The 27,932-nt window shown below is 51.3% G+C and overlaps 1 protein-coding gene across 2 annotated transcripts; it reads right to left on the reverse strand.

Moving 5' to 3' along the window:
- Positions 1-27,887, reverse strand: TSPAN14 (tetraspanin 14). Of its 2 annotated transcripts, XM_065894202.1 has the most exons (8): positions 27,796-27,887; positions 11,733-11,783; positions 9,827-9,973; positions 8,085-8,255; positions 5,979-6,104; positions 4,649-4,693; positions 2,731-2,850; positions 1-1,617 (listed from the first exon to the last, which is right to left on the reverse strand). In XM_065894202.1, the coding sequence occupies exons 1-8, from the start codon at positions 27,874-27,876 to the stop codon at positions 1,546-1,548; spliced, it is 813 nt and encodes a 270-aa protein (XP_065750274.1). In that variant the 5' UTR covers positions 27,877-27,887; the 3' UTR covers positions 1-1,545. The 2 variants fall into 2 exon arrangements, with proteins under 2 accessions (XP_065750274.1, XP_065750275.1); XM_065894203.1 differs by lacking the exons at positions 8,085-8,255; positions 9,827-9,973; positions 11,733-11,783 and having other exon boundaries at positions 1,546-1,617; positions 27,796-27,876.
- Between the last annotated feature and the right edge of the window lie 45 nt (positions 27,888-27,932).

A 27,932-nucleotide genomic window follows, 5' to 3' on the forward strand; every position in this document is an offset into this window, starting at 1 on the left:
TTAATATAAAGATATATTCCATAAAAGAGTTTGGCAGTCAAAGAAAAGCATCACACTTCCTAAAAACACAAGCATTCTTCCCCTAGTCTACAGAGAAAATGGTAAAAAAACAAAACAAAACCAACATCATCAACAAACACCCACCAGTATATACCACATTAGCATGTACACTTCGGCAAGTATGTGAAGGTGGCACTCCATCCCTGAACGATGAGGACAGAACTGGTACGAGATCCAGAGAGGCGTTAGAGTGTAGACCAGCCAAAGACGCACGAACGCCCCAGCTACGCCTGGGGGGTTATTCAGTACATAAGACAGACTTCATTTCCAACAGCAAGCCCCCAATAGCCCTGACAGGAAAGGTGGACACGGTGACCACAGATATCCCCGTCAGGGGGTGGAAGGTCACCATGAAAGTGAGCAACGAAACGTCTGAGCCTCTACGCAGCTGCAGGCTGGGGTCCGTGGCTCGGCCCAGGGGCCTGGCTACGGGGCTTCTCTTTCCAGGGAGAGGCGAATGCCAGGCCGGCCAGCCGGCCCTCAGCATGTGGCCTGGAGAGGAGCCCTGGCCAAAGGGGTCCAGCTGGCCATCTCTGGCTGGGGCTCCCCGGCCTTGCAGTGGGGGAGGGTCAGGATCACGATTCAAGTTCTGGGTAACAGTTTCAGTAGCACCAAGACCAGAAGACAGTGAGGCCAAGTTGGGAGGGGAGTGGGGGTATGCATGTGGGGGGTGCACAGACGAAGGGGGAGCATGTATGTGCAGCTGGGTTACTAGGGGTGATATGGAGAAGCTGCTGGAGCTGGTTCGTGGGACACTCAAGGGAACTGAAAGGGACGGCGTCAGTCCCAGATGCCGCGTAAGGCTGTTGAGAGGAGAATGCCACAGGAAATGAAGATGTGGTGTGAGAACATTCCTGCCCTATAAATAAACTATTTACACACTTCAGGAAAAGGAGAGCTGACTCCGCAGGAGAGCCATGCCCACTGCCCCCTCGTGCCCTCAAGGCATAATGCGGTTGAGGCTGGAGACAGTTCCCGCCCTGGGCGCCGGGGGGCGATGGACGAGGCACTCCCGTGGCACCAGTCCCCGCACTGGCTCAGGCTTACTTCACTTGACATGGCCGAGGATCCTGCCAAAACCCCGACCTGTGCAGACACTGCGGGCCCCCCTGGCACTCAGAGGGCCACAGAAGGTGTGGCTGCCCCCTAGGCCAGCACCAATGACATGAGCGGTGAGGAGGCCAGGGTGCAGCCACCAGAGCCGTCTGTCCCTCAGAGTCACCTCCCCCACTTAAAGACATACCCTCTGACTCCAGGGAGACCCCAGCGGGGCTGCTGGTCACAAGTCTGTGCAGGTGAGAGGGGGCCCCTGGGTCTCCAGCACCAGCAAGCAGAAACAGAGATCACGTCACGCGGATGCTGAAGGCGGGGTGCTGGCTCGGGCTGGGTGCGTCCGTTTCTCTCCCTCTGGACGTGAAGTTGATGGCGGTGAAGGGCTTCGGCCTCCACGGCGTGGCTCAGCTCTGCTCGCCCACCTGTGGCTCCTCAGAAGTGGTGGCCTGCCTTCACTGCCTCAATGTCCGAGATCAGGGTCCTCGCCAGGAAAATGCCAAATATCTGACAACAAAGCCGGCAGAGGCAGCGGCCGTCAGCATCGGGGCCGAGGGGGAGGTGGGGCAGGGCACCCCGCACTTCCCATCACCTCCACACCCACCCGCAGAGGCTGAAGACAGAGAGCAGCAACTGGGCATGTGGCCAAACGAGACCAACCCACAGCTAAAACAAACGAGCCCGGGCTCTGCTTTGCTGCGTGAAAAACAATGGGATCTTCCCTAAAGCCTAGAAGGGGCAAACAGTAGGCACCACAGAAGCAAAACGGACGTTCTGCCCTGCCTGCAACATGACCATGCACATCCCGTATCACAGGCCGCGACTCGCTTTGTACCCGGGGTGAAACGGAAAATGACAGGGTCACCCTGACTGGTTCTGATTCCCCAAATACCAAATCGCGAATGTTTCCTGCAAACCTGGATTCCACCATAAAAACAAGACTGTCCCCGATTTGGGCCATGCTGGTGTCTGAAGCTACACCCCGACCTCAGTGACCAGGATAATCACGTGGGAAGGCTGATCTTTTCCTACCAGGAACAGACTAATGTGAACTTGGTGACCTGAGGAATTCTGCTCCCCTCACCCCCCACTTTCAATCCCTCTTGTGGCTGGTATCTGATGGGCCAGGCCTTCTGAAGTAAGAGATCCTTGCCTGCTTTGCAAGTAAATTTTTTTCTTTCTTTTTCCAGATGCTTCTGTCTCTCGGCCTTCCTTTGAGATCAGTCAACCACTGAGTGAAGGAGGAAAAAGGTGCGTGGATGGCTGGTGACCCCGAGTCCACCCCAGTCACCCTCTTCAAGGCAAGGTCAGAGCCGAACATTTTCTAAATGGTGGGTTTTCCACAGAGCAGCAGCCTCAGCTGCCTCCGAGGCTGCCTGGGGGGCTGCCGGCTTCTCCTCCCAGCCCTGGGCAACCCTGAAAAAACTCCTGGTTTTTGTGATTCACTGAATTCTTGACTTTCTCCCACGAGTTCTTCTCCCGGGAGACACAAAGCAGCCTACTCACCCCGGGCCTCACGCGCCCTCGGCCACCAGCATCTTTCCCAGTGTAAAATCTGGCTCAAGGGAACAGGTGCGGCCACAAGGGGAGAGGAAGCCACGAAGGGCAGCGGGGGCAAACCTGCAGCAGTGAGATGGCGATGAAGACGCCGGCCACGATGTAGATGTTCCGTGGGAGCCACCCCTCCAGCGCCTGGATGCAGCCTTTCGTGAAGATGGACTCGTCCCATTTGCTCTTCAGCTGCAGGGAAACAGGACAGCGGCCTGAGCCCGCGACACGCAGGCCGTCCCCACCTTGGATCCCCAGAGGACTCCCGCCGGGGGCAGAGCAAACCTCGGCGGGGGTTGGGGGGAACGAGGGATCTGGGAGGCTGATGCCGAGGACAGACGGACAGACAGAACTCTCCAGGAGAAACACGTCTATTTGCCTCGGTCTCTGCCCCTCCCCGGGCCGTTCGCATTTTATAACCTGTCTAAGCAAAGGCTCCCTGGCTGTGATCTTTAACCCCTTTCTCTTAGGGCCTCCACACATTTCAAGGTCAGCTTGTTCAACACACCTCCACAGCCCACGTCTGGAGAAAGGGGAGGGGGACGAGGGCTTGGGGAAGGAAAATGTGCCTTAAAGAGAGAAACTGGGGAAAGAGGGTTCAGCGTCTTCTGAGTCAGGAGAGGGAAGGGACAATGGCTTCTCAGAGTGTACCCCCGAGCCCAGGTGAGCCTGGCTCCAAGAAGCAGAGCCAGCAGGAACAGGCTGAAGTCGACCCTAGCGGAGGCTCAGTCAGCACACAGGGATGTGGCCTCGGCAGACACCGTGTCCTCACCCACCCCGACCACAGCAGTCAGCCCCGGCCCCCCTCCCCTATCAGCCTCACCCATGAAACACTGACGGAACATTCATTCGTTAGCAGTGTTAGGGGCTGAATTATGTCCCCCTAAAATTCCTATGTTGAAGTCTTAACCCCCCAAGACCTCAGAATGTGACTGTATTTGGAGAGAGGCTGTTTAAAGAGGTAAATAAATTACAATGAGGTCATTGGAGTTGGCCCTAATCCAATATGACTGGTGTCCTCGTGAGAAGAGATTAGGACACAGACAGACACAGAGGGAAGCCCACGTGAGGACACAGGGAAGAGGAGGCACCATCCAAGCCAAGGAGAGGGGCCTCAGAAGGGACCGACACTGCTGAGGCCTTGACCTCAGACTTCTAACCTCCAGAACTATGAGAAAATTAAATCTCTGTTATTTTAACCGCAGGGCCTGGGTACTTTTTTACAGCAGCCTTAGCAACTGATGCAAGTGGTGAGGAAATTGGTCACTGAAGAAGCTGATGCTGACATAGGCCCACCGCTATGAAGCGGAGCTCACTGCAGAGGGAATTGAGGTTTCCCAGCCTGGAGGGTCACATCCCTAGTGTCCACGGCCAACAGCAGGGTGCCTGCAGTTTCCCCGAGATCCCTCTCCTTCAGAACAGCTGTCATTCACATCACCAGAGGCCACCAGGGCAAGGACTGGGGTGGGTCCTCGCCTCTTCACATCCAAGCGCACACTCCGTACGGCCTGCGGAAGCCCTTAGAGGGCTGAGCCCTGCTCCTGCCCTGAGCCTATCTCCCTCCCTGTTAGCATTGCCTCCATAATGGCGGCTGGACCAAGCCATGTGCCTCCTGCAACTCCATCCTGAACCCCTACATAACAGACACCTCCTGGGACTCCAAGGACCTCTTAAACATGTCGTCTTTGTTCCCCCGAACTTTCATCCATCTTCTTTCCACTAACGTAGCAACTGCTAGATTTTGTGACTGTCGTTCACAGAGCTTGATATCACACCCATTACTGTCCCTATGAATCTTGTCTTGCCAGCGGCTCCGGGAAGGCGTGTGCGTGGCCGTATGCTCCCGCCTGCCTGGTTCCCAGCTTAGGTGGCACCTCTGAGCTTAGTCCCCTGGCTTTCCCACTCCAATTTGCACTTGTGCTAAATCGGGAAGTTGGACCCTAGAGAATAAACCTGAAGAATTCAAAGTCATATGCATTGGAGCGCTCACCTGAGTCCTGACATCATAGCCACACTGTGTGTTCACAACTTTTTGCTGTAAGAAAAGCAGAAAGATTAGTCATTTTTGTGCTCCAGAAGCCGGTGGTAGAAAGCTCTAGAAAAGTCACAACCAAACGCCAGCAAACACCTGCACCAATTCCATTACAGCTCATGCCCTTCCATCATGCTGCCAACTAACCTTCCATGCTAGGACAAAGGTTGGCAAGCTTTTTGTGTGAAGGGCAAGATAGTAAATATTTCAAACCCACCTACGTAGCTACTATTCAACTCTGCTGTTGTAGCATGAATGCGGCCATTGACAATATGTAAATGAACAGGTATGGCTGTATTTCAATAAAACTTTATTTATGGATACTGAAGTTTGAATTTCATGATTTTCACGTGGCACAAAATATTATCCTTCTTTTGATTTATTTTCAACCACTTAAAACGGCGGAAACCATTCATGGCTCACAAGTCATCCAAAAACAGACAGCAGGCCAGATCTGGTGCAGGGGTTGTAGTCTGCCAATCCCTGAGCTAGAAGGGAAAAGCTACACTTGCTAAAGATTTCACAGTCATGGTGGAGATGTCAGACACCGCTGTGCAGCCTCTGCAGACCTGAGCCCCTCCTGGGCTGGGGAACGTGCCTAGAGCCCCGTGGCCCAGCACCAGGCAGTGTGATGGTACTGACGGCCGTAGGGGCTCCCTTCTGCTCAGGCTAGGTTTGGGCAAACATTTAGTGCTCCTTCAAGGACACCCAAGGGAATTCCGTGACGGTCCATTGGTTAGGACTCGGCGCTTTCACTGCTGTGGCGCCAGGTTCAATCCCTGGTCAGGGAACTAAGATCCTGTAAGCCGTGCAGCGTGGCCAAAAAAAACAGGGCAGGGGCCACCGAAGAGCTCAGTTTCTGGAACCCAAGGATGTGGTCTGTGGCCTGGGGATGAAGACAGGTGAAGAAGAAAGAACAGTGAAAGAATTCTGCATGGCGATGTATGCCACTGCCCAGGGCTTCGGAGGACTGACTGTTTGTTTTCTCCAGAGAAAGGAGACCAGGGCTCATTATATTCACAGCACCTTGTCCAGGCGCCCCTGAGTGAGAGGCCCTCACGGGAGGGGGACCACTGTTTTTTGCCTGCTTCACCCAGCACACCAGAGCCAGGGTGGGCCATGCAAAAACACTTATGGAATTTATAGATTTCAGAGCTGCAAGAGCCCTGAGGCGAGTGGAGGGGGAGCTGGGCACTCAATCCATCCGCAGAAGAGAAGAAGCCAGAGCCCTCAGGGAGGCAGGAACTGCTCCGCTCCAGAGGGACCGTCCATGCTCGGGCAGACTCACCGCGGGGTCGGGTACACAGCAGGAGAAGGGCACCCCACACTTCTCGCGGCTGTAGCTGGCGCCACTGCAGTTGAAGTAGACGTTGAGGTCCCAGTCTTCAGGGCCATATGCCCCACAGCACTGGTTCTGCAATCATAAAGCCGAGAACTGTCGAGGCTCTGAGCCAGGGCTGTCGTTGCCCCACGTAGGTGTCTGTCTTAGGGACATGGGGTTCAGTGCACCTCAGAGAAATCGAAGCCCGCCCCACGGACCTCCCATCACTGAGATGTGAGCGAGGTGACCCGAGTGGACCCTTAAGAAGGAAACTGTGTCCAGGTCCTGTCTGGGCCCAACACACCAGGCCGGCTCGGCAGTGCCCGTGGAGTCAGCTCCACTCCCTCCTCACCCTGGAACTTTCCCTTCCTCCCCAACTGACCCCCAACCCGGGAGAGCGGGCTTCTCGCTCTCCTTCTGATGTGGTCCTCTACTGCCCCCCGAGAGAACACCTCTTTGTGGGCAGTGTGCTTTCCTCCCCAGGAAAGGTCCAAGCTGACCCCAGTCACCTTTCGTGCCTCTTTACAGGAAACAGCTGCTGAAGTCTACTCCCAAGGAGAGTTATGACTGGGGTGAAAGGTAACGCAGTCAAAGCTCTGCCCTGACCCGGGGTCTCCACCCTCCCTTCCCAGAAGCCCCCACTATCTGGTGAAGCAGCAAAGAAAAACCCCATTTGTCTAAAAAATCGTAAAACCAAATGCAGTGAAAGCAGCACTGTGACGTCAGCGGCGTCCCAATCCGAGAGCAGACGTCGTTTTCACACTCGCCCTTACAGCTGTCACGGTTATGGCCGTGATCACAGGCCCACAACCAGGATTTTGGCTTCACTTTCGGTTCTAAGGTAAAAATCCCGCCTCCCCTGCCCCTGTCCTCCGTGGTTCCAGGTGCTCTAACGACTACCTGATATTCTACCATGAGGAAGCTCCATCATTTACTGAATCTCTAAGGAAAGGTATCTTTTAAAAGGAGAGGAAGGCAGTGGAGAAAACTACAATGTCGTTGAGGCCACTGCAGAGAGGAACCACCCTGGCATCCTTGACACCAGCAAGCCCAAGGTTATGTGGAAGTGAAGAGAGAATGGCAGCCTTGAACAGAAAAGGAAAAGGCACAGGGGGCAGTGATGTCAGGAGAGGGTGGGATGGGGACTTTCGCAGACGAACACGGAAGAGATCTAACAACAGAGGAAGGATCTAACGACACAGGAAGGATCTCTGATCACATAAATGGGTTTTGTGGGATCCTACAATACATGAAATAAGGAGCAAACAAGCTCTGGTTAATAAGGAGAACAGCTCATAGTTATTTTTAATGCTCTTCTATTTTCTCCTCAGAACAAAAGGGTTCCATATAAAAAGTTCCTGAGGAAGCTAGGTTTTCTGGCAGAGCACAGATCAAACAACAACCTTGCACAGGCTGGCATGGTGGGGAGCTGGTTTCTCCTGGGGCTGGGGGGGGCGGGAGGGGTGGCAGGGATGGGGGACAGCAGTGGTCCCAGCCTCCAGGTACAGCCACACACAAGGGGGAGGAAGGCCTGACAGAGAAAAGGCCACAGCCTGGGACTGCTTAGACAAACCCCCGGGAACAGTGTCCAGGGAGGTCACATTCCTCTCCATCTGAAGAACCTTCCTCCAGGCAGCTCTGCCCTCCCAAACAGGAAGGGGAAAAGGTCCCGAGGAGGAAGGGGACAAGAATAGCCTCAGTCGGGGAGTCATGCGCCCAGCTCTACCCCTCAGCACACACAGCACCTAGGAGACTGCAGCCGCCTGCGTGGCCAGGGCTGGAGAGACCCGGGCCCTGCGGGGGTAGAGGGTAGGGTGGCTGTGGGTGTAGCTGGACTGCCTGCCCAAAGCAAATGGGGGAGGGCACCCTGAGAGCAAGCCTGGCCTGCCAGCAACCACAAGCAGACAAAGCTAACCTGACCAGAGTCAGGGGGGAGCACCTCCCCTGGCCTCCCGGCTGTGGGCAGAGCTGAGACGGGAAGGCCCAGTGTTCCCCACCAGCCTGGGCCCCGAGCCATGCACACAGACTGAAGCCAGGAAAGCCAAGCTCTATCAGGGAGAAGGTGGTGCTTACAGCTTTCTGAAGGGAGTCGATGAGGTTCTGCAGGTCAATGTCATCCCGGTAGGATCTGATGTTGCTCTCGAAGAACTCCCGGAACCGGTCCCTCACCCAGTCCTGGAACAGGAAGGCCAGCACGGCTACGGCCAGCTCCAGGAAAAAGATGAGCACAATGGCACTGCAGAACTGCAGGGGGACAAGCACAGGAGCAGAAGTCACTACACCTCTGGCCTCCCAGCCAGACGCGCATCCTTGGACGACCCAGAACCTCTGCCTGCTGCGAACAGCACGAGCTCGGCACCCAAGAGACTCACGTTGGAGTCTGGGGAATCCCACGTTATTGGCTGGGTACTCTGGGCAACTCATCCTTACTCACACTGCTGCATTGTTGGTAAGAGTCAGATGAGTGAAAGTATGAGAAAGCTCCAAGACAACGAACGTACCAACCACCTCCTATGAAGTAGCCCCCACTCCAAGGAAACTCCATCACGGGAATGAATGGCTATCCTACCCCACCAGGTATCAGCTCCTTCAGGGCAGAGACTGTGCTCCAGACACGCTATCTGACCACTCTCCTCGCACATACAACCAACCCAGTTGCTAGAAACTTGTTACTCCTACTTTAGGGATAAGGAAGCTGAGGTTCACTCAGGTTACATACTTTAGATACAGGACATCTGAGTTCCCTGGCAGGGTTCTTTACAACTCTGGAGCTGCTAACGTTATCAGTACCTACTCTGTATGTGTGTATATGATAGTCAACTGCATAAAAACCTCTGCAGAAGCACAGCTGTCCCTGGCCACAATAGTGGTGGAATTCTGTAAAGGCCACTGCAGGCACAGGTCCACACCCCCTCCCATCAAGGCGGGGCTCCAGCCTGTAGAGCTCAAGTTATCACAGCCGTTATCACTGGCCATACAGCACACTAAGCAGCTATGCAACAACCAACAATATCTCAAAATAAGACGTGCACGTGTACAAACATACACACATGAGGCCCTCCAGTGTACAAACATACACACACATAAGGCCCTCCAGAGTGAACTCTCCATTCATAGAGAAGCAAGGTAACCAAACGTAATCTTTAAGAGAAAAAAAAAATGAGAAAAAGCCCACGTGTTTTGCTTTCTAAATGAAGCCCAGAAAAAAAAGGCTTGATCTAATAAATTCAACAAAAACTATAGTGCAAAAGACAATTATGTGTTTTCCCCACCAGGTGCTATTTAATTTTAGCCGAATGCATTTCAAAATGAATGTGTACCTAAGTATAAAACTAAACTCTTAGTAACTCGAAGTTCTGCCAGGAAATTAAGGATTCTGCATTGCACAGCCAACAGTTTCACACGCCCTGGAGGAGGGAAAAGATTCCCTAACACTACTGACATCTTTTGATCTTAGCCAGGAAGGGCAAAGGTGAGTAGCAAACAAACAATTGGGACTTCTTAAGGGAGATGAAAGGCAAGGGAAGGGGAGGAGAGCAGGCCAGAGAGCAGCCGACTCTGCCCACTAGGAGATAAAATCCAGAGGGGCCCAACCTCTCCAGGGATGAGGATCTGTTTCATCTGACTGTTCCCTGAAACCTTACCTTTCATTGGGCAGCAGGGCACCAAGGGCTGCCTCCTCCCCCAACTGCCAGATCCTGGGGGAGGCTCATAAGAGCTGCTACCCACCCCCCAGATAAGGGCTAGGCCTGCCCGGTAGAGCCCACACCCCTACCTCCCTATCTCCTCCCACCCACGTGTCTAGGGCCACTCACAAAGTTGAGCAGGCAGATGTTCTCCCGCAGGGCCCCCACACAGCCAGCGAAACCCAGCGTGAACATCACCACGCCCACCATCAGCACCAGAACCACAGGGTCAATGCCATGCATCCGGGTCACTTTGGTGAGGTCGGACAGCACCCCCTGAAAGAGGCAGAGAAAGCAGGGTAACATCAGCTTCAAAGGGAGTCGAGGGTGCCCTGGGGGGCTGTGTCCGGACCTAAATGAGGACAGGGACCTGCCTTCCAAGCCTCAGTCTTGTCATTAAAAGCCACGGCATGGCACGGCCCCTCCCCACCTGCCCCCTTAGAGGCCCCTCTGCCCAGTAGATCTTTGCCTACGTCAGCCCCCAGCCACTCTCCTGTTCCTGGCCTCCATCTAGGCTGTGACCGCCTCCCAGGCAGACCCCACACTTCTTTTGTAGCCTGCAGGGTACTGACGCCAGGCCTGGGGTGGAAGAGGCCCTGAGGGGCCCTCTGGTCCGTGGTCAAGGCACCCCAGGGCCCTGGCCTCTGGCCATCTGGTGGTTGACTTTGCACTCAATTCATGGAGCACCCCACTATCCTGAGATGAAAACAGCTTCCACACGAACACGCTTGTGAACAGCACACCCGCCAAGGACAGGCGAAGGCAGCGCCATCCACTAACTTCCTGTGACGATGCAGATGTGCTCTATCTGCACTGTTCACAATGGTAGCCACTGGTCACACGTGCTAGTGAGCACTTGAAATGTGGCCTGGTGGAACTAAAGAACTGAATTTTAATTTGTATTTCATTTTAATTAATTTAGATATAATTAGTCATATCTAGCTAATGGCGACTGAAATGGACAGAGCAGTTCTACAGGATTCAAAGGAGGATGGAGAAAAGAGCAGCCGGACCAGGCACCCAGCTAGAATCAGGGAGCCAGGGTAGCCAGGCCTAGGCTCAGGGCTCCGCTGGCTGAGATGCTGCTGTTCCGGAGGTGGTCACACGGTGGCACTACGAGTCATGGTTTGCACCAGCTTCTTGGTCACTAGGGCAAAGTGACATTGCACTACAAGCTCTTAAAGGGGCCCAAACCCAAAGGCAGACCGTATCCAGTTCCTAAGGCCATGGCAAGAAAGCCCACAGACCTAAGCGGTCCTGTCTCCTCCTCCTGAAAGCAGAAAGAGATTCCACTGAAGGAACAGAGAGCCCTGGGCCTGAGACTCAAGAGGAAGCTTTAGCTCCCACTGTTTCCAGCCTGGTCTCTCTACTTCCCCAGCGCCCACCTACCTGCAGAGCAAAATGTGACACCAAAGCTCCACCCTGCCCACACCGGGTCTAGTCCCATCCTCGGAGTTCCAACTGCCCCTTGTCCTTCCGGACAGTAAGAGCCTGGTCTTCTCTCCTCCCCTCTCTACAGGCTGGGCAAGGAGATTCAAAGGTGCCTACTGGGCACCCGGGGGCACATCCCAGAGCCCTGCTCCCTGACTCAGGGGTCCTTCGCGTGGACAAGAACAAGAGCTTCAGGAATCAACACAACTGTGTTCAGGGTCCTGCTGGCTCCCAGAGGCACAGACAGGGTCCATCCCAGAAGGTAGCCCCAGGCCTGCCCTGGACACAGCTGTAGACATGCCCCAGGGTGACTCAGGGCTTCTGGGAACAGGAGAGAGGGCTCCCCACACTCACAGGGCTCAAAATCCCAACCAGCCCAACCTTGACCTCTAGCAGCGACCCTACCACAGGGAAACAGGGCCAGCAGCAGGACCCCAGGAGTTTTCATCATAAGTTCGGTAACTTCCAAGAGCTGGCTCTGTAAAGATTAATGACTACGAACCATTACCCTGCACAAGAGAGGCTCGTCAGGGAGGAGTTTGGAGCAAGGGACAAACAAACCCGGCGGACTGATGCTCAGGGTCCTAGTGACAGTCACACCTACCTTTTCGCTCCACGCCCATAGTCCGACACCGAGGAAGACAACTCCAGCCAACTGAGCAGGCACAGGGGAAGGAGAGAGAGAGAAAGTTAGGTCAGAAACCAGCTCCACAAACATGCTTCTCATAGGAGGGACCACACTGCTAGTCAGGGGGTGTTCCTGGCTCGTGTCCAGGCTGGGCAGAACAAGGGCAAGGCGGCCCCCTTGGCCCCTGCAGATGACAGGGACTCTACACCAGAACAACAGGACGGTGAGGCTCTTCAGATAACCCACACCTATCTTCCCTGACCATTGGGACAAATTCCTTCAACCCCAGCTGTCCCCATGCTCTGGAGGGCAGAGACAAAGATCTCGGAGCAGACTCTGTCCAGGTGAGACTATGGAGTTAGAGACATCAGGCCACGCCCCATTTCTTCCCCATTCCACAAGCCCCCTACTCATTTCAATGCACTATCTGGTGTGTAAGAAGACATCACCCCTCATGATGGCTGCCCCAGGAACCTTCATGGGCTCCCAGTGCAGGTGAAGCCCTGCATAGGACAGAGCACACCCTGTGCCGCCCACCTCGGGCCTCCAGCCCCGGAGACAGACTCCAAGCACAGACAAGCAGCCGCCCAGGCCGTCTGCTGGCAAGGCTCAGGCTCCTCACTGTGGTACCTACACTCGGCACTGCAGGGCATGCCTGCGCTCAGGAAATGCCTGGTTATGTTACCGAATTAAAAGAAGCCTGCACCAGGCCAAGTGCTCACCCCAGAAAAGCAGTGCCCCCCAAACCTGACCTCCTACCCACAGGAACCCACCGGGGCTAAGGTGCCTCACGTGCACCATGACAAAAAGGGACCCCCAAATACACTCCACAGATGCCTACACCCGGGAGGATTGTTCCATAGAAAACAAACACCACGTGGCCTCTACAAATTAAGCAGTCCCGTATCTTTCTGCTTAACTGCTTTATACTCTGCTGGCATTTTGCTGCCGTTTATCAGGACCTCTCGGTAAACAACAAGGGCAAGGTTCTCTGTGGCTGCAACTTTCCCAAGTGAATTCTCCAGCTTTAGGATGCTCCTGTCTACTCCACCGCAAGCCCTAGCAGGCTGGACTCGGAAGAAGGGCCTTCAGAGAAAGCCCCGGAGTTCCCAACCTCCTCTGGGTCACAGGCCACTTTCAGAAAATGTGCACATGCCCCATGTTTTGGAGGGAATTTCAGAGGGTTCTCAGACTCCTTACTGCTGGTTCCCACAGCAGTCTGTGGACCCCAAGTGACGGAGTCCAGCCAAGACCTGATTCCCCCACCTAACAAAGCAGCACGCGAGCCGAGAGGGCCAGGACCAAAACTCTGAAACCGAGTCCCTCTGAAACACAGTTCCTCTGAAACAGACTTCCCTGACAAGTTGATGATTCATCTCTCTATCCACAACTTTATTCCCTTTCTCGTCTCGCCCCTGTTTCCCTCAAGATTGAGGAATATCAAAGAAAAGGGGTGACTGAAACCGAGCAGGACCCTGCGGGGCCTTCTTGGGTACGATGAGCCCCTCTGTGCCCGCTGCTTCTTGTTGGTCTCCCCTCCCCTTCTCCCCCCATTCAGAAGAGCAGACTCAAGCAGCTACTGATTAGAACAACAGAGTCACAGGACTCCTGGTTCCTCCAGAAGGGATTTAGATAACAATATGACACTATCTTTGAGCTGTTCTGCAGAAACTGAGACCACCACCCGTCCCCAACCCTGTAGAGGATGGTGATAACCCGCTGACCTGAAGAGGTATGTGGATCCCAGACTGACTGGAACCGGAAGGCAGATGATTCAGATTCCCGAACCATCTCCCTGTTACATCACCACTAACCAAGCAGAAGAAAGTCCACAAGTTAATCATACACCCTGCAACTCCCACCCCTAACATTTCCTTTAAAAACCCTTGACTGAAAGCCATCGGGGAGTTTGGGTCTTTTGAGCACGAGCTGCCCGTTCTCCGCGGGGGGGGGGGGGGGGGGGTCACGTCTTTTGCCTCAGCTTACCTGATCTCACCCAACACAGCTGGTCATTCTCTCTGTCACTGAGGCACTCAGCTTTGGGGACACCAAGTGTACACACACAATTGTCTTCCACCCTCCCTGTTGTTTCTTCTCAGTCTCCTTTGTGGGTTTGTCCTCGTCTTTCAGAGCCCTCTAAATGCTGGAGAACCTCACTGCTCAGTCCTGGACCCCTGCCCTCCCCTGATCCCTCTAGATGATCTCATAACTAACATGGCTGACTCACAAATCCTAACCTCCAGCCATAGCTGCTCCCGAGTCAAACACCCCAAGGTCTACTCGACTTGCCCACTGAATATGACTAGTAACATTTCAATCTCCACGTGCCCCCAAATGGAGCTGTGGTCTCCCAACCCCGGATCAGCTCCTCCCCACCTCTCCCCTTCTCACTAAATGGCACCACTGACCATCTACTCATTTAAGACAGAAAACCTAGACCTCAGGCTTGACAGCTCTCTCCCTCCAACTCCACATTCAACCTATCAGGACCCCTCTGTTAGTCCTACCTTCAAAATACATAGCATACCCTCTCTGCTCCCACCTGTCCATGCTTCATCCCTGCAGGGGCCTCCCCACCGTCTCCCCACAGGTCCCCAAGCAACTAGAACAATCCTTTAAAAATATGTCTAGATCACTCCCCTCCTCAAAACGCTCTGATGACTTCCTTTCACACTTAGAATAAAATTCAAACTCCTTGCCGTAGACCACGAGAACATGGGCAGCCATGCTGTGGCGTGCGTCTCCAACACCATCTCCGACCCGGCTCCCCGGTCCCAATCCCCTTCTCTGGGCCACCCTGGTATTGTTACTGTTCCTTGAACTCACCAAACTCATCCCTGCCTCAGAGCCTTGACTAGATCCCTCAGCCTAGAATGTTCCTCCTCCATATCCCTTCCTGGCTTCCTCCCTCATTCCATTCAGGTCTCTTCAAATTTCTCCTCCTCAAACACATCTCCCTTTGCCATGCTATGTGGACGCTCCCCATCCATCACTCCTGATCTCCTTCCCTGCTAGATCTTCTTCATGGCGCATATCCTAGACCACATGAGCTGTCTGTCTGTCTACTGTGCCTCCCCCCCACTTAAGCCCTCTGAGGGCAGCGATGTTTTCTATTCTGTTCAGTGTTGCCTAACCACTTTCCGTGACAACCCACCCACCACTCGGTGCCAGGAGGGACGGTGAGGAAGTTCTGCCCCTCGGAAACCGTTCGCCGAATACAGTCAGCTTGAGACACCAGCTCCCTACCACCGCAACCCAGTTCTCCTTCTCTCGCAACAACGGGGCTCTAAGAATGAGAGCTTGTGTTTTTTTCCATTCTGTTTTACAGGAAGAACTAAAGTTAACTTTGCACCAGAAAGACAGGAACTGGGGGGGCAGGGACCCATGTCAGATCATGGGTTCAGTGAACAGTGGTCCAAGGCAGGACCTTCAGGGACCAACAGTTGTTTTAGAGACAAGGAGACTGAGGGAGAACCAAACTGGGGAAGTGACCTGTCTGGGAGCTCACACGACAGCCCCCTGAATGATCCAGGACTCTGGCCAGCTTTGCCTGGCTCCCCGTGGAGACGCTTCCCTGGACCTCCCTGGGACAGATGGTCTATGGAGCTGGGCTGTCCTCCTGGCTGCCAACCATCTGGGAGTGACAGTTAAGGTGCCTTCCAGCCTCAGAGTAACCTCCTTTGTCTCTCTCCTATCACCTGATTAAATTCCTTCCCAAAGAATGGAGCCCAACTCCCACCAAGCCCAAAGGCAGGCCAGCCTTGGACCATCAGGTGCGTACCCTGAGGTGGTCACCAGGGCAAGTAGCACCACCCCTTCCTGGGTGCCAGGGGCTGCATTAAACACAATACACCTAAAGAGACCCTCCACACCCCATAACACTGGTACTATTACCCCCATTTTTCAAATGGGAAAGTTCCGACGTAAAACGATTTGGTTATTTGCCTAAAGTCAGACAGCTAGCTGGTGGCAAAGTCAAGAAACAAACATGCATTTCTCTGTCCTGACATCATGTCATCTCATTGCCCACAGGGCAGCCACCCAAGGCAGGAAGAGCGGGCACCAGCCTGTGCCCTCCACCACACGGGGCAGTCACAGTGCCCGGCGGCGTGGGAGTCCGCAGGAGGGGCTTCTAAGCTGTGCAACCCTAAAGCCAACGTCCCACATCATCAGGTGGGGAGGATCACTCTGTGTCCAGTCAGGCCCTCTTTGGGGGTCACTGTGAAGATTCAGTAGTGACCTCTCCACCTTAGGCAAAGGCTCCTGTGAAAGAAGGTGAGAGGTCTCCTGGGGGGCATTCTGGGCTGGTCCAGCCCTGCCTTGTTCCGGAAGCCACACACGGAGTCCACTCACCAAGTGGGCAAGCCTTTACCCAGCAGGTCCCAGACACAGCGGAAGTGTACACATGTAGCCAGGCACTGCTGGACTGGAGGAGGATTCCAACGCCAAGGAAGTCAAAAGCAGCCCCTCATCACCCACGATTTAGTGGGCTTGGTCTCCTGTAAGATTTCACTTCAGTGCGTGAAAGCACTTAGGCAATTCTTGCGGGCTCCAGAGGACCTTCCTCCACAAGCTCGAGACAAACCACCAGCAGCCACGAAACGCTTTCAGGCCATGCCCTGCCGGCCCCTGATTCTTGCAGACTCCCCTGGCTGAGGAAGGGTGACATTCACAGAACCCCTGCCCCTGGGCCACCAGAGGGAGCCTCAGAAAAAAACAAGAAGGAAACCCAAGAGTAAGCACCGAGACCCGAGGGAGTCCAGGGCAGCGCTGAAAAAATAGCATGGGTCAGCTGGTCCTGGTTCCGGCTCCACCCTGCAACAAGTGACAGGACTTGTGCGAGTCCAGAAATTTCTCTGAGCCTGTTTTTCTTTGCAAAAGGGGGATGACCCTTCCTGGGCCATAGGAGGGCTGTAAGAATTCAAAGAAGTATCCCGAGTGATGTGCTTACCCTGGAGCACTGAGCGAGCCCTGCCCTGACATGGAGGCAGAACAGAGGCCGCGGGGACCCTCAAGACGCCATAATCATTTGCTGGATTGAAAGCACTCTGCGCACCATCCCCCAACGACTTGCAGCTTTGTCCTGAGACAAGGTCCTGCTTTCCAGAGGCATCTGTTTCATTGGGCTTCTGGAGACAAGAGTAAAGCAGAGTTTAAGGAAACAGATGCCTTCTGGAGGCTTTTCAAGTGAGGTGGGGAAAGGATGATGGAAAGAAAACAGGGCAGGGAGTGGAAGAAGATAGAACTGTCTCAGCTCTGTTCCTAACTCACCCTGTGGCTCTGAGCAAGCCATCCCTCTCTCTTGGACTTCAGTCTGCCAACCTGCAAAACTGAATAGGTAGAGACCAATGATCCCCAAGGGCCTCTGCACCTCCCACTGCCTAAGCTCTGCCACCATAAATCATGCCAGGTGGAAACCCAACAGTCCTGGCACTCACTCTCCAGAACTGGAAATCCGGAGTCCAGGCCTGGGGAGTCCAGGGAACACCAGAGATGCTCGTGGTCACTTGAAAGGACACCAGAGGGCACAGACCCTAGACCCAACCTGGCCCTGAGAGCCAGTGCACTGAGGGGGAGTCCCAGGACATCTGTCGGGATCAGGAGGCCTTGCCCCTCCAGACTGCGATCACTCTGGACCCTAAACAGAGCATAAAAGAAACGCCTCTTTCAAAACAGTCCCACATGAAAAAAAAGCTTAAACCAAGCCAGTTCTTTGTGGGAGTTTGGAAGTTCTGGGAGCTGGAAGGGACGCTAAAGCCCAGCTTCTTTTCCCGGAGGGAAATGGGCCCAGGGCAGGATGGTGCCTTGCTCAGGGTCACACAGCTATCACACACCAGCTCTTCCTCCTGCCGGAAGGGTGGTTCTGAAAACCAGAAGAAGCACATGTGCCCTTCCCGCAGAGCCAGTGAACTCCTGCGAAGGGCCCGGGCCCGAGGAGGAGGTGGGGAGGACTACCCACAGGGCTCTGGGGCAGCTTCCACATAATCTCCGTGCTCCCTGATAACAGGGAGCTCACGCCCACCACACCCTGCCCAAGAATCTGACTGTATCAGCCTTTGAAAGAAAGGAAGGCAGGGAGGCAGAGTTCTCCAAGGGAGGTTACAGGCAGCGCCCCAGGCAATGGAGAGAAGGAACCCCCACCCCAGCCTCACCCCACCCCAACCCCTGCCATCGCTGGCACATTTCAGTGATTAACAGTGAGTAGAGAACAAGATACTAAGCTAGGGGTTGACAGTTCTGTAAGCCAGATAGTGTTTTCAGCTTTAAAGGCCTGCCAGAAGGTCTCTGTTTCAACTACTCCACTCTGCTGTTATAGCAGGAAAGCAGCCACAGATAATACGTAAACGAATGGACAGGAGTGTGTTCCAGTAAAGTTGTACGTGCAAAAACAGGCAGACAGCCAGGTTTGGCCTGCGAGCCGTAGTCTGCCAAGTCCTGCACTAAACTATCACACTGAAACCATCTGGACCTAGACAGGATTTCCTTCAGCTCAGCCACACGAACCCCAGGACATCCCTATAATTCAGGTCCCCAACCCTGGTAGGTTTTTATATTACTTCAACAGGTCTTAATAGCCTAAAACTGCAAATAACTCAAATGATATATTCCCACAATCGGATATTCCACAACAATGAGAATCAACGATCTATAATTACGTACCACAGCATGAATGAATCTCACATACAAGATTTAACAAAAGATGTCAGACTCAAAAGATGTCCCTCCTAAATTCATATCTTGAAGCCCTAACCTCCAGTGTGATGGTATTTGGAGGCGGGGAGGTAAGTAGGGTTACATGAGGTCATGAGGGTAGAGCCTCCATGATTAGAGGAAGAAAGACCAGAGCTTGGGTTCTCTCTCTCTGCCACATGAGAAAACAGCAGGAAGGCAGCCATGTACAGGCCAGGAAGAGAGCCCACACCAGAACCTGACCATGCTGGCAAACTGATTTCAAACTTCCAGCCTCCAGAAAGGGGAGAAAATAAATTTCTCTTGTTTAAACCAAAGAGCCTGTGATGTGTTGTTATGGCAGCCCAAGCTGACCAAGACAGGAAGAATACTTGGGCAGAAAAATTAGATCTAGCATCCAATCAAAAGTTACTAGATAGGCAAGAGGGAAAATAAAAACATGACCTATAACAAGGAAAGAAATTCAGTAACTATAAGACACAAAAATGAGATAGAAGATGGAAGCAGCAAAGACTTTAAAACAGATATTGTAAATATGCTCAAACATTTAAAGGAAAATAAACATGATGAAGAGACAAATAGAAAATATAAAAAAGATCCAAATAGAACTATTAGAAATAGAAAATACAACATTAGAAATGAAGAATCACTAAATGGGTTTAATCGCCAATCAGGCACTATAGAAGATGAGTGAACTTAAAGAAAAAGCAATAGGAACCTTCTAAACTAAATGGTAGAAGGGGGTTAAAAAAACAACAACTGAGCAGCACCTCAGTGACCTGTGGGACAACAAGGAGTCCAAGGGAGGGAGGGTGTACGTTTGAAGAAATAATGATGGGAGTAATCACATATTTGATGAAAAATACAGACCCACAAATCCATAAAACGCAATGAACTTCAAACAGAGCACAGAGAAAACACACCAGCACATATCATGATAAAATTGCTGAAATCCAGTGACAAAGAGAAAATCCTGAAGTAAGCCAGAGAGGGAAAGAAAAGACACATTATATAAACAGTATGCATATATAAGACATTTAACCAAATGAAATGAAAACATATCAAAATGTGTAGGATGCAGAAAACGCAGAGCATCGAATATAGGCATACCTTGGATGTACTTGGGTTTGGTTCCAGACCACCGCAATAAAGCAAGTCACACTCATTGTTTGGCTTCCCAGTGCGTAGGAAGATTATGCTTACGCTATACTGCAGTCTATCAAGTGTGCAACAGCATTATGTCTAAGAAAACAATGTACATACCTTAATTTAAAAGTACTTTACTGCTAACAAATGCTGACCATCATCTGAGCCTTCAGTGAGTCACAGATCTTTTTACAACAGCAACATCAAAGGTCACTAATCACAGATCACCATAACAAATACAATAATAATGAAAAAGTTTCAAACAGTCTAAGGATTGCCAAAATGTGACAGAGACATAAAGTGAGCCAATGCTGCTGGAAAAATGGTGTCAATAGACTTGCTCAATGCAGGCTTACCACAAACCTTCAATTTGCTAAAAATGCAGTATCTGAGAAGCACAATAAAATGAGGTATGCCTGTACTTATACTATAGGAAAGAAGAAAGATCTAAAATCAATGACCTAATCTTCTGCCTTAAGACGCCAGACAAAGACTGGAGGTGGATGGCGGTGATGGTTGCACAATACTGAAGGCACTTAATGCCACTGAACTGGGCACTTAAAAATGGTTATAATTCTAAGCTTTGTTATGTATGTTTTACCACAATTTTTAAATATAAAAATATGGTTTTTGAAAAACTTTTAAAGAAATTAATAAAATAAAAGCAGAAAAACAACAGAGAAACATCACCTAAACTAAAGGAAGTCAGATCAGAGAGTGAAATCTAATTTATATAAGTGACAGGAGGCAAATCAGTGGTTGCCAGAGGAAGGGTGGGGAGGGAGTGACTACAGAAGGGCATGAGGACAGTTTCTAGAGGGATGGAAACGTTTCACATCTTCATCGTGGCGATCATGATGAGAGGGGAGGGAGGATCCAGCTGCCAGTTCAGCGCACTGAACACTTGAAATGGGTACAGGTTCATCCTTCCTTCCTTCCTCCTTCTTTCTTTCCTTCCTTCCTTCCTCCCTCCCTCCCTCCCTTCCTTCTTTCTATGTATGTATGTATCAGTATGTATATTAGAAGTGGATTTATTTATAGAGATACATATTCCATAGTCAGAATGCCGTCCGTCTCAAAAGGCGAGAATGGCCTTGGGAGAAATACACTCCACAGACAGAGTGTGGGCCATCTCAGAAGGCGAGAGGCCTATTCTATTTAATCTACACTTCAATAGAAGTGATTTTTTTTTTTTAATTTATTTGGCTGCGTCGGGTCTTACTTGTGTCACGTGGGGTCTTTTCGTTGCAGCGCGCGGGCTTCTCCCTAGTTGTGGTGTGCCAGCTCCAGAGCGCACGGGCTCAGTAGTGGCGGTGCGTGGGCTTAGCTGCCCTACGGCATGTGGGATCTTAGTTCCCTGACCAGGGATTGAACCCCCGTTCCCTGCACTGGATGGTGGATTCTTAACCACGGGACCACCAGGAAAGTCCCTAGAAGCGATTTTTTTTAAAGCATTTCTAGGAAAAAAAAAAAAAAAGGTACAAACAAGATGGGAATAGGGTACTCCCCCATAGATGACAAATCACCCCAGCAGACTGGGCCATGCTGACTATTTACTGGCCAAGGAAGCAGAGTTATACACATCACCAGTTACTTAGACCTGACGCCACCCTGTGAGTGTGTAATAATCATATGTCCTGGGGAATAATCACAGGGCACCATACTGCCCATCCTCGCAAATCCCTCCTGGTGGTCCCAGCCGCAGATGCGCCTGAGCCAGTGAGATCAGGAGCTGAGGCCCTAAACGGATCAGCAACTCCTAGCTCTAGCAGAGTCTCTAATTAAGCAATCCTCGCCCTCTGTCTTGGCAAGACAAAATGTGGAAAAATACACAAACACACACCCCTATGAGCCAAAAGATAAGGCGGTCTATTTCCTATGAATTGGGGCAGCCCTTCTGGAGAATATGACTATATAAATGTCAGGCTGGTCAAAACGATGGACACACCTTCTGACCCATTTACTCTCACTCCTGGGAATCTATCCCAGCAAATAATTTCTCCCCTTTCCCCAAAGGGAAGAATCTGTGTTACAAAAGCTAATCACTGCTCCTTATCTAGGATAGTAGAAAAATTGGAAACAACCTAAATGTCCAATATAGGAATTTCCAAAAATACAATCAGGAAGACTGTGCGGCAACCTGGAATGTTCTACACTAGGTGATGCTGATACGAAAACGCACACTTCAAGATCACGTGGATACTCTCACCAAGATGTGAAACTATGTGTGACTGCAGACAGGAAAATGGAGCCTGAAGGAGGGAACACAGTCAAGTTGGGATGCCTTGTGTAGTCTTCTAGAATTTCCATGCAGTTACAAAAGTTTAATAAATAAAACTGGAAGGGAAGAAAGGTACCACCTCTCAGCAGTGGAAGTGAAATAGTCTACACATGTTATTAAAACACTAGACTTTCCCTTTCTGACTGCATTGAATTACCAAGAAATGGAAGCAGAGAAACCATCTGCGCTCAGACCTAGGGATCAGGCCTTGGGGTCTGATATCACATGGAGCTGAACTCTTTCAGCTCAAATAAGGGCGATTCTCTAATGGTTAGAATGATCCAGAGTCAACAGCCCATTGTGGGGCCAGACAAAGAGAGTTAAGACCATCCACCCACAAAAATGCCACAAACGGGAGCAAGGGCAGGCAGCTACCGTTAGGTCCTTCCGCATCAGACTGGCTTTGCCTCTCTTGGGAAGGGTTAGGGTTAGGGACTGTCCTGGTTTGCCTGGGGCAGTCCTGGGGCACGTCTGTTGTTCCGGCAAAATTCTTAATAACCTCTCTTTCATTCTTAAAAGTTTCCCAACTTGGAGCACAAATTACATGCTCACCCTACTCGTGGGAGGCATCTGTTACTTCGAAGGAAGGGGCCTCAAGCCATGCTGGTCACAGAGCCCAAATGTTCCTCACCCAGAAACAGGCTGCACATTAGGGTCAGAAATGAATTCCCGCATTTTACAAGCAGGGAAGCTGTGGCTCAGACCTGCCCTTGTCACTGAGAAGGTCCACAGCAGAGGGGGCGGGCTCTCTGTCGTCTGTGCCTACAAGCAGTCTCCGTTTTTCACTTTTAATACACCTCTGAAATAAATCCAGGCAAGGGCTTTATCAGAATCTTTGCAGATTAAACTCAGTGTCTGTGGTGGGAGCTGCAGGCATCATCGGAATCATCCCTCGAGAGGATTCATTCAGCAAAACCAGGGAAGTTCAAATTCTCTGTGGAATCAGGTGGGGTGAGAATGAACAAAGACAAAGGCTGTAAGCCCCTCCCAGCTTCCTTTCCTCTGCAAGTAAAAGTGAGATTTTTTAAAGAATTTTAATCATAGTAAAGTACACATAATATAAAACTTACCATCTTAACCATTTTTAAGTGTACGGCTCAGTGGCATTAAGTACATTCACAGTATTGTGAAACCATCACCACCGTCCACAGAACTCTTTCCATCTTGCAGAACTGACACTCTGTCCCCATTAAACAGTAACTTCCCATTTTCCCCTCCCCCCAGCCCCTAGTACCCACCATTCTACTTTGGGTCTCTGAAGCAGACTACTCTACGTACCTCATATAAGTGGAATCATAGAGTATTTGTCCTTTTGTGTTTGGTTTATTTCATTCAGCATAATGTCCTCAAGATTCACCCATGTTGTAGTATGCGTAGGAGTTTCCTTCATTTTTAAGGCTGAATAATATTCCATGGCCTGTATAGACCACTTCTTGTTTATCCATTCATCCTTCGGTAGACACAGGGGTTGCGTCTAGCTCTCAGCTATTATGAATAACGCTGCTACGAACAAGGGTGCACAAATATCTATTCAAGATCCTGCTTTCAATTCTTCTAGGTATATGCCCAGAGGAGAACTGCTGCATCATATGGTAATTCTCTTTCTTACTTTTTGAGGAACCGCCATGCTTTTTTTCATAGCATCTGCACCATTACACGTTCTCACCAACAGTGCACAAGGATTCCAGTTTCTCTACTTCCTCACCAACATTTGTTATTTTTCTGGTTTTTAATAATACCCATTCTAATGGGTGAGAGTGATATCTCATTGTGGTTTTGAGTTGCATTTTCCTGTGTCAAAGTGAGACTTTGCCCTAGAAACAGGTCTAACACATCCAAGGAATGATTGTAATTTAAAAAAACCAGGCTTCCCTGGTGGTGCAGTGGTTAAGAATCCACCTGCCAATGCAGGGGACATGGGTTTGAGCCCTGGTCCGGGAAGATCCCACATGCCACAGAGCAACTAAAGCCCGTGTGCCACAACTACTGAACCTGCGCTCTAGAGCCCACAAGCCACAAATACTGAAGCCCGCGCACCTAGAGCCCGTGCTCCACAATAAGAGAAGCCACCACAATGAGAAGCTCGCGCACCACAACGAAGAGTAGCCCCTGCTCGTGGCAAGTAGAGAAAGTCCAGCGCAGCAATGAAGACCCAACGCAGCCAAAAATAAATAAAGAAATAAATTTATAAAAAGAAAGAGAGAAGCCACCGCAATGAGAAGCCTGCACACCGCAACAAAGAGTAGCCCCCGCTCACCGCAACAAAGAGTAGCCCCCGCTCGCCGCAACTAGAGAAAGCCCGCGCACAGCAACAAAGAGCTAACACAGACAAAAATAAATAAAATAAAATAAATTTTAAAATAATAATAATAATTTTAAAAAACCGAGAAAGGGTAAAAAGTGCTAGTGTCCTCAAAATGCTGTGGTGGCAGCATTTTCCTGACATCCCTGTGATAAGATCCCCATGAAGCCCAGCTCCATGTACACCCAGTAAAACATGCAGTTCAGAACACACACAAACATGGCGGGCATCCACATCTCTCGCCTCAAGCAAGTATTAATGGTCCCTTGGAAAAATCTCGGCCTTGAAGTTGGAAGGAGACAGCTTAAAAAGAAAAAACACAAAAAATGGTTAGAGTGCTACAGGTGTTTGCTATAAAGAATGTTACTGTGAAAATAATTCTGGATGGGGCAAACTTAAATAAAACCTCTGCTTGTTCCAGCACCTAGAATTGGTCAAATAATTCAACAGGTTGCTTCTGCATATTCAAACCTGCCTAAGGAGCCCAAGTCCACCATCAAGGCTGTCACCCTTCTGCTCAGCTTACTCACTGTTAATTCATCGAAACCAAACAAAAACTCTCTGCAAAATGATCCATCTGTGCTTTGCTTCAAAATAATCCAAGGTGGGGGAAGATATAAATTAAACATGATAGGCTGAGTTGGTAACTTCTGAAGCTAGCTGATGGGAACATGGCAGCCGGGGTGGGGGGTTCATTATATTCCTCTATTTTTGTATTTTCTCCATTTAAAGAAGAAAACTTCTCTGAGGAGGTGAGGGCTTGGCACATCATCTTATTCATTTTCAACAACCTTGTGAGGCAGGCAGCAGGCAGGTGACAGCAGTATTTCACAAAGAAATCAGCTCAGGTTGAGAGTCCAGACTTGGCACCCAGGAACCCCCGCTGCACCATGCACTTCCCTAAGGGCTCTGCGCCCCAATTCCCAAGCCTCATTCCACATTCCCAGCTCCTGTGCAGATGAAGACAGCAAATCTCCGCCTAGAACCCAGCAGGGAGGGGCCGGGCAGCCTCCCCCTCTCTTTTTCCCAACAGAGCTCTCATGCCTCATTTTCCTGACTGTTCCTGTTTGTCCTGTGCTGTTCTGCCCCAGGGCACACTAACTGAAAAATGATTAACTCTCGACCACAGACACTGCCAATTCTGCAAAACTCCGATAACGCTGTAGCCCCCTTCAATCACCAAGCAGACTTGCTACAATTCTGGATTCATGAACTCTGCTATGTGAATTTGGTGCTGCAAATGTATTATATTGGGCAAGTTAGTTAAGTTTCCCAAGAGCAGAGAATCTATCCTGAAGAGGCTCTGAAGAAACAGAGATTACCAGGGCCCTGGGCCACAGCAGCAGCAGGAGAGTTTCACCCCAGATGCAAAAATCAGGATGAGAGTCAGAGGTCGGGATGTAAGGCCAAGGAAGCACAGCGGGCCACTGGGCAAGGGGTACAACAGGCGGGTGGACAAAGTGTCTAAAGTGTCAAACCACCTGCCTAAGCCAGGTGGCCCTCAACTGTGCACCTGGCTGGGGGCTGGGGACTCCAGGTGAGGCCGGAAGGCTCTCCTCCAGATAGGGAGCAATGCAGGTCTGAGAAGCCACACATCTTAGGGAAGGGGCAACCACAGTCCTCCCATCAGGAGGGGCCCACAGGAACCACCTCAAATGTCCAGCACTGCCCTACCTCAGGGGCAATAATGAGGCTGCTGGTGAAAGGTTGTCTGGGCACCAGAAAAGTCATGCGGTGAATGGCCAAGCCACTGAATCCCACCCTACTTCTCCAGGACAGAAAACCCCCCAAACTTTGAGATAAATCATCAGGGGGTGATGCTGGAAAAACAAGGGTGAAAGGCTGAGAGATCCTGGTAAGCCGGCCTCGATGTCAAAAGTTCCAGTCCAAATAGGAAATGTCAAAATCCTCAGTAGAGGTAAATGTGGCATCATGACCACTTATCCTGTCCCTCCTTCTCCATCAGGCCCCACCCAGACACTAGCCACAGACTCGACGCTTGTAGTAAATGAGGTTCTAAAACCCTCTGTGCACGGTCATGTCACCGTGCTCTCCTGCACAGAATCAATGTCTGCCTCCCCCTGGACCAATGCCACTGACATGCTCTGATATCTCCCTTAACCCCTTGACCAGTTCCAGCCGGTACCCAATTGCTCCTCTTTAAGGCAAGAGTCCTTGAAAGAACTGTCATGAGTCACTGGTCTCCACTTTCTCATGTCCCATGGGCTCCTGGACCAACTCCAGGTGGGTTTCCATCCCCAGCAGTTCTGGTCAAGGTCATACCCTCCACCTTGTCAAAGCCAATGTCAATTTTCTGTCCTCATCCTACTCCTCTCTACATGAAGGGCTTCCTCTCAAGGCTTCCACGACACAAAATCTCCTGGTCTTCCTTTTACCTCAGGCCACTCACTCACTCACAGCCAACTTTGGAGAGGACTTTCCTCCTCAACCCCACCTCTAGCATCCCCACCTCAATATTCAGACCCCTCCTCTCCTCAGTCAATACACTCTCCTTCGATGATCTGGTCACCCCTTCCTCTGATGGTGGCCAAGACTTTCATCTCCAGGATGGCCACTGGTACGGGACACTGACATGTCCATGTGGCTGGCTAAGAGACCATTCAAACCCTTCTGCCCCAAATGCCCACCTCAGAACATGGGACCACCATCCATGCCTTCACTCTGCAGAATCACTCCAAAATCAGATGATACCATCCAACTTATAACCTACCAAGAGTTACTGACAGAAGTAGAATTCCAGCTACTTACTGGGAATCATACAGTCCTGCATGACCTGGCTTCTTCATGCCCATGTCCTCACCTGTGTCCCCTGTGCCCTGTACTCACTCAGCTCCAGCCACATGCCCTTCTTTTGGCTTCTTGCACATGCCAAGTTCATTCCTGCCTCAGGACCTCTGCACATGCTGCTCTCCCTACTGGAGCTTTCTTCCCAAGACCCCATATAGCTGTGTCTTCACTAGTACTCAGGTCTCAGCCTACAAGCCACCTCTCCTTAGAATGTGCTTCCCAACCACCCTGGCCAAGCGGCTTCACCCTCCCTGCTCTGAGGCTCAGTAGGCTAATACCCCTTCTGACTGAACACCAGCACCACAAGGACAGGGTTTTACTCCCCTCGTCCACCCTTACCTCCCAGAGCCCAGGACAAGGCCTGGCCCACAGTCCAATGTGCACAAAGGACCCGGCAGCTGATGTCTCATTGGGGCATTCCTGGGGTGTGGATGGAGGGAAACCGACACGCATCTGGGTCAGAGCCCCATCTTCCTAAACCCCCCACGGCTGGGGTAGGGTCCCTTAACCTAGTCTTCAATCACCTTGGCCTTCCCCATCACAGCACCTGACGGTCTACTTTATAATTTATTGGGTTGGCCAAAATGTTTGTTCTGGTTTTTCCGTTTTGAATGGAACTGGATTTTCCAGTTTTTTGAACAAACTTTTTGGTCAACCCAATACTTGTCACTGGTTTCATGAGGGCAGGACCCTGACTGTCAGCCACCTCACCCAGAGCCTCACGGGGCTCTGGCAAATCAAAAGAACATGAAGAAGCATGATTTACTAATTAAGGACTACGCCAGGGAACATGGCTGCTCTCATCCACTCACCCAGAAGACGATGTTGTAGCTGAAAAGGAGGTACTTGTACCAGCAGCTGACCTCGGCGTTGGAGTATCTATAATAGTGCATCTTCTGAGAAGCAGGATCTGTGGAGAGAGGAGGAGTGATGAGACAGCTGGTTCAGT

The sequence above is a fragment of the Phocoena phocoena genome, chromosome 16, assembly GCF_963924675.1.
Source record: "Phocoena phocoena chromosome 16, mPhoPho1.1, whole genome shotgun sequence".
NCBI lineage: Eukaryota > Metazoa > Chordata > Mammalia > Artiodactyla > Phocoenidae > Phocoena > Phocoena phocoena.

Bases quoted from the DNA above. Each gene is read 5' to 3' on its own strand.
- TSPAN14 (XM_065894202.1), bottom strand. From the start codon at position 27,876: ATGCACTATTATAGATACTCCAACGCCGAGGTCAGCTGCTGGTACAAG. The intron at 11,784-27,795 runs GTGAGTGGATGA...GTGCCTGCTCAG, and splicing joins GCTACAACATCGTCTTCTGG to TTGGCTGGAGTTGTCTTCCT. The intron at 2,851-4,648 runs GTGAGCGCTCCA...GTTTCCCTGCAG, and splicing joins GCTATGATGTCAGGACTCAG to CTGAAGAGCAAATGGGACGA.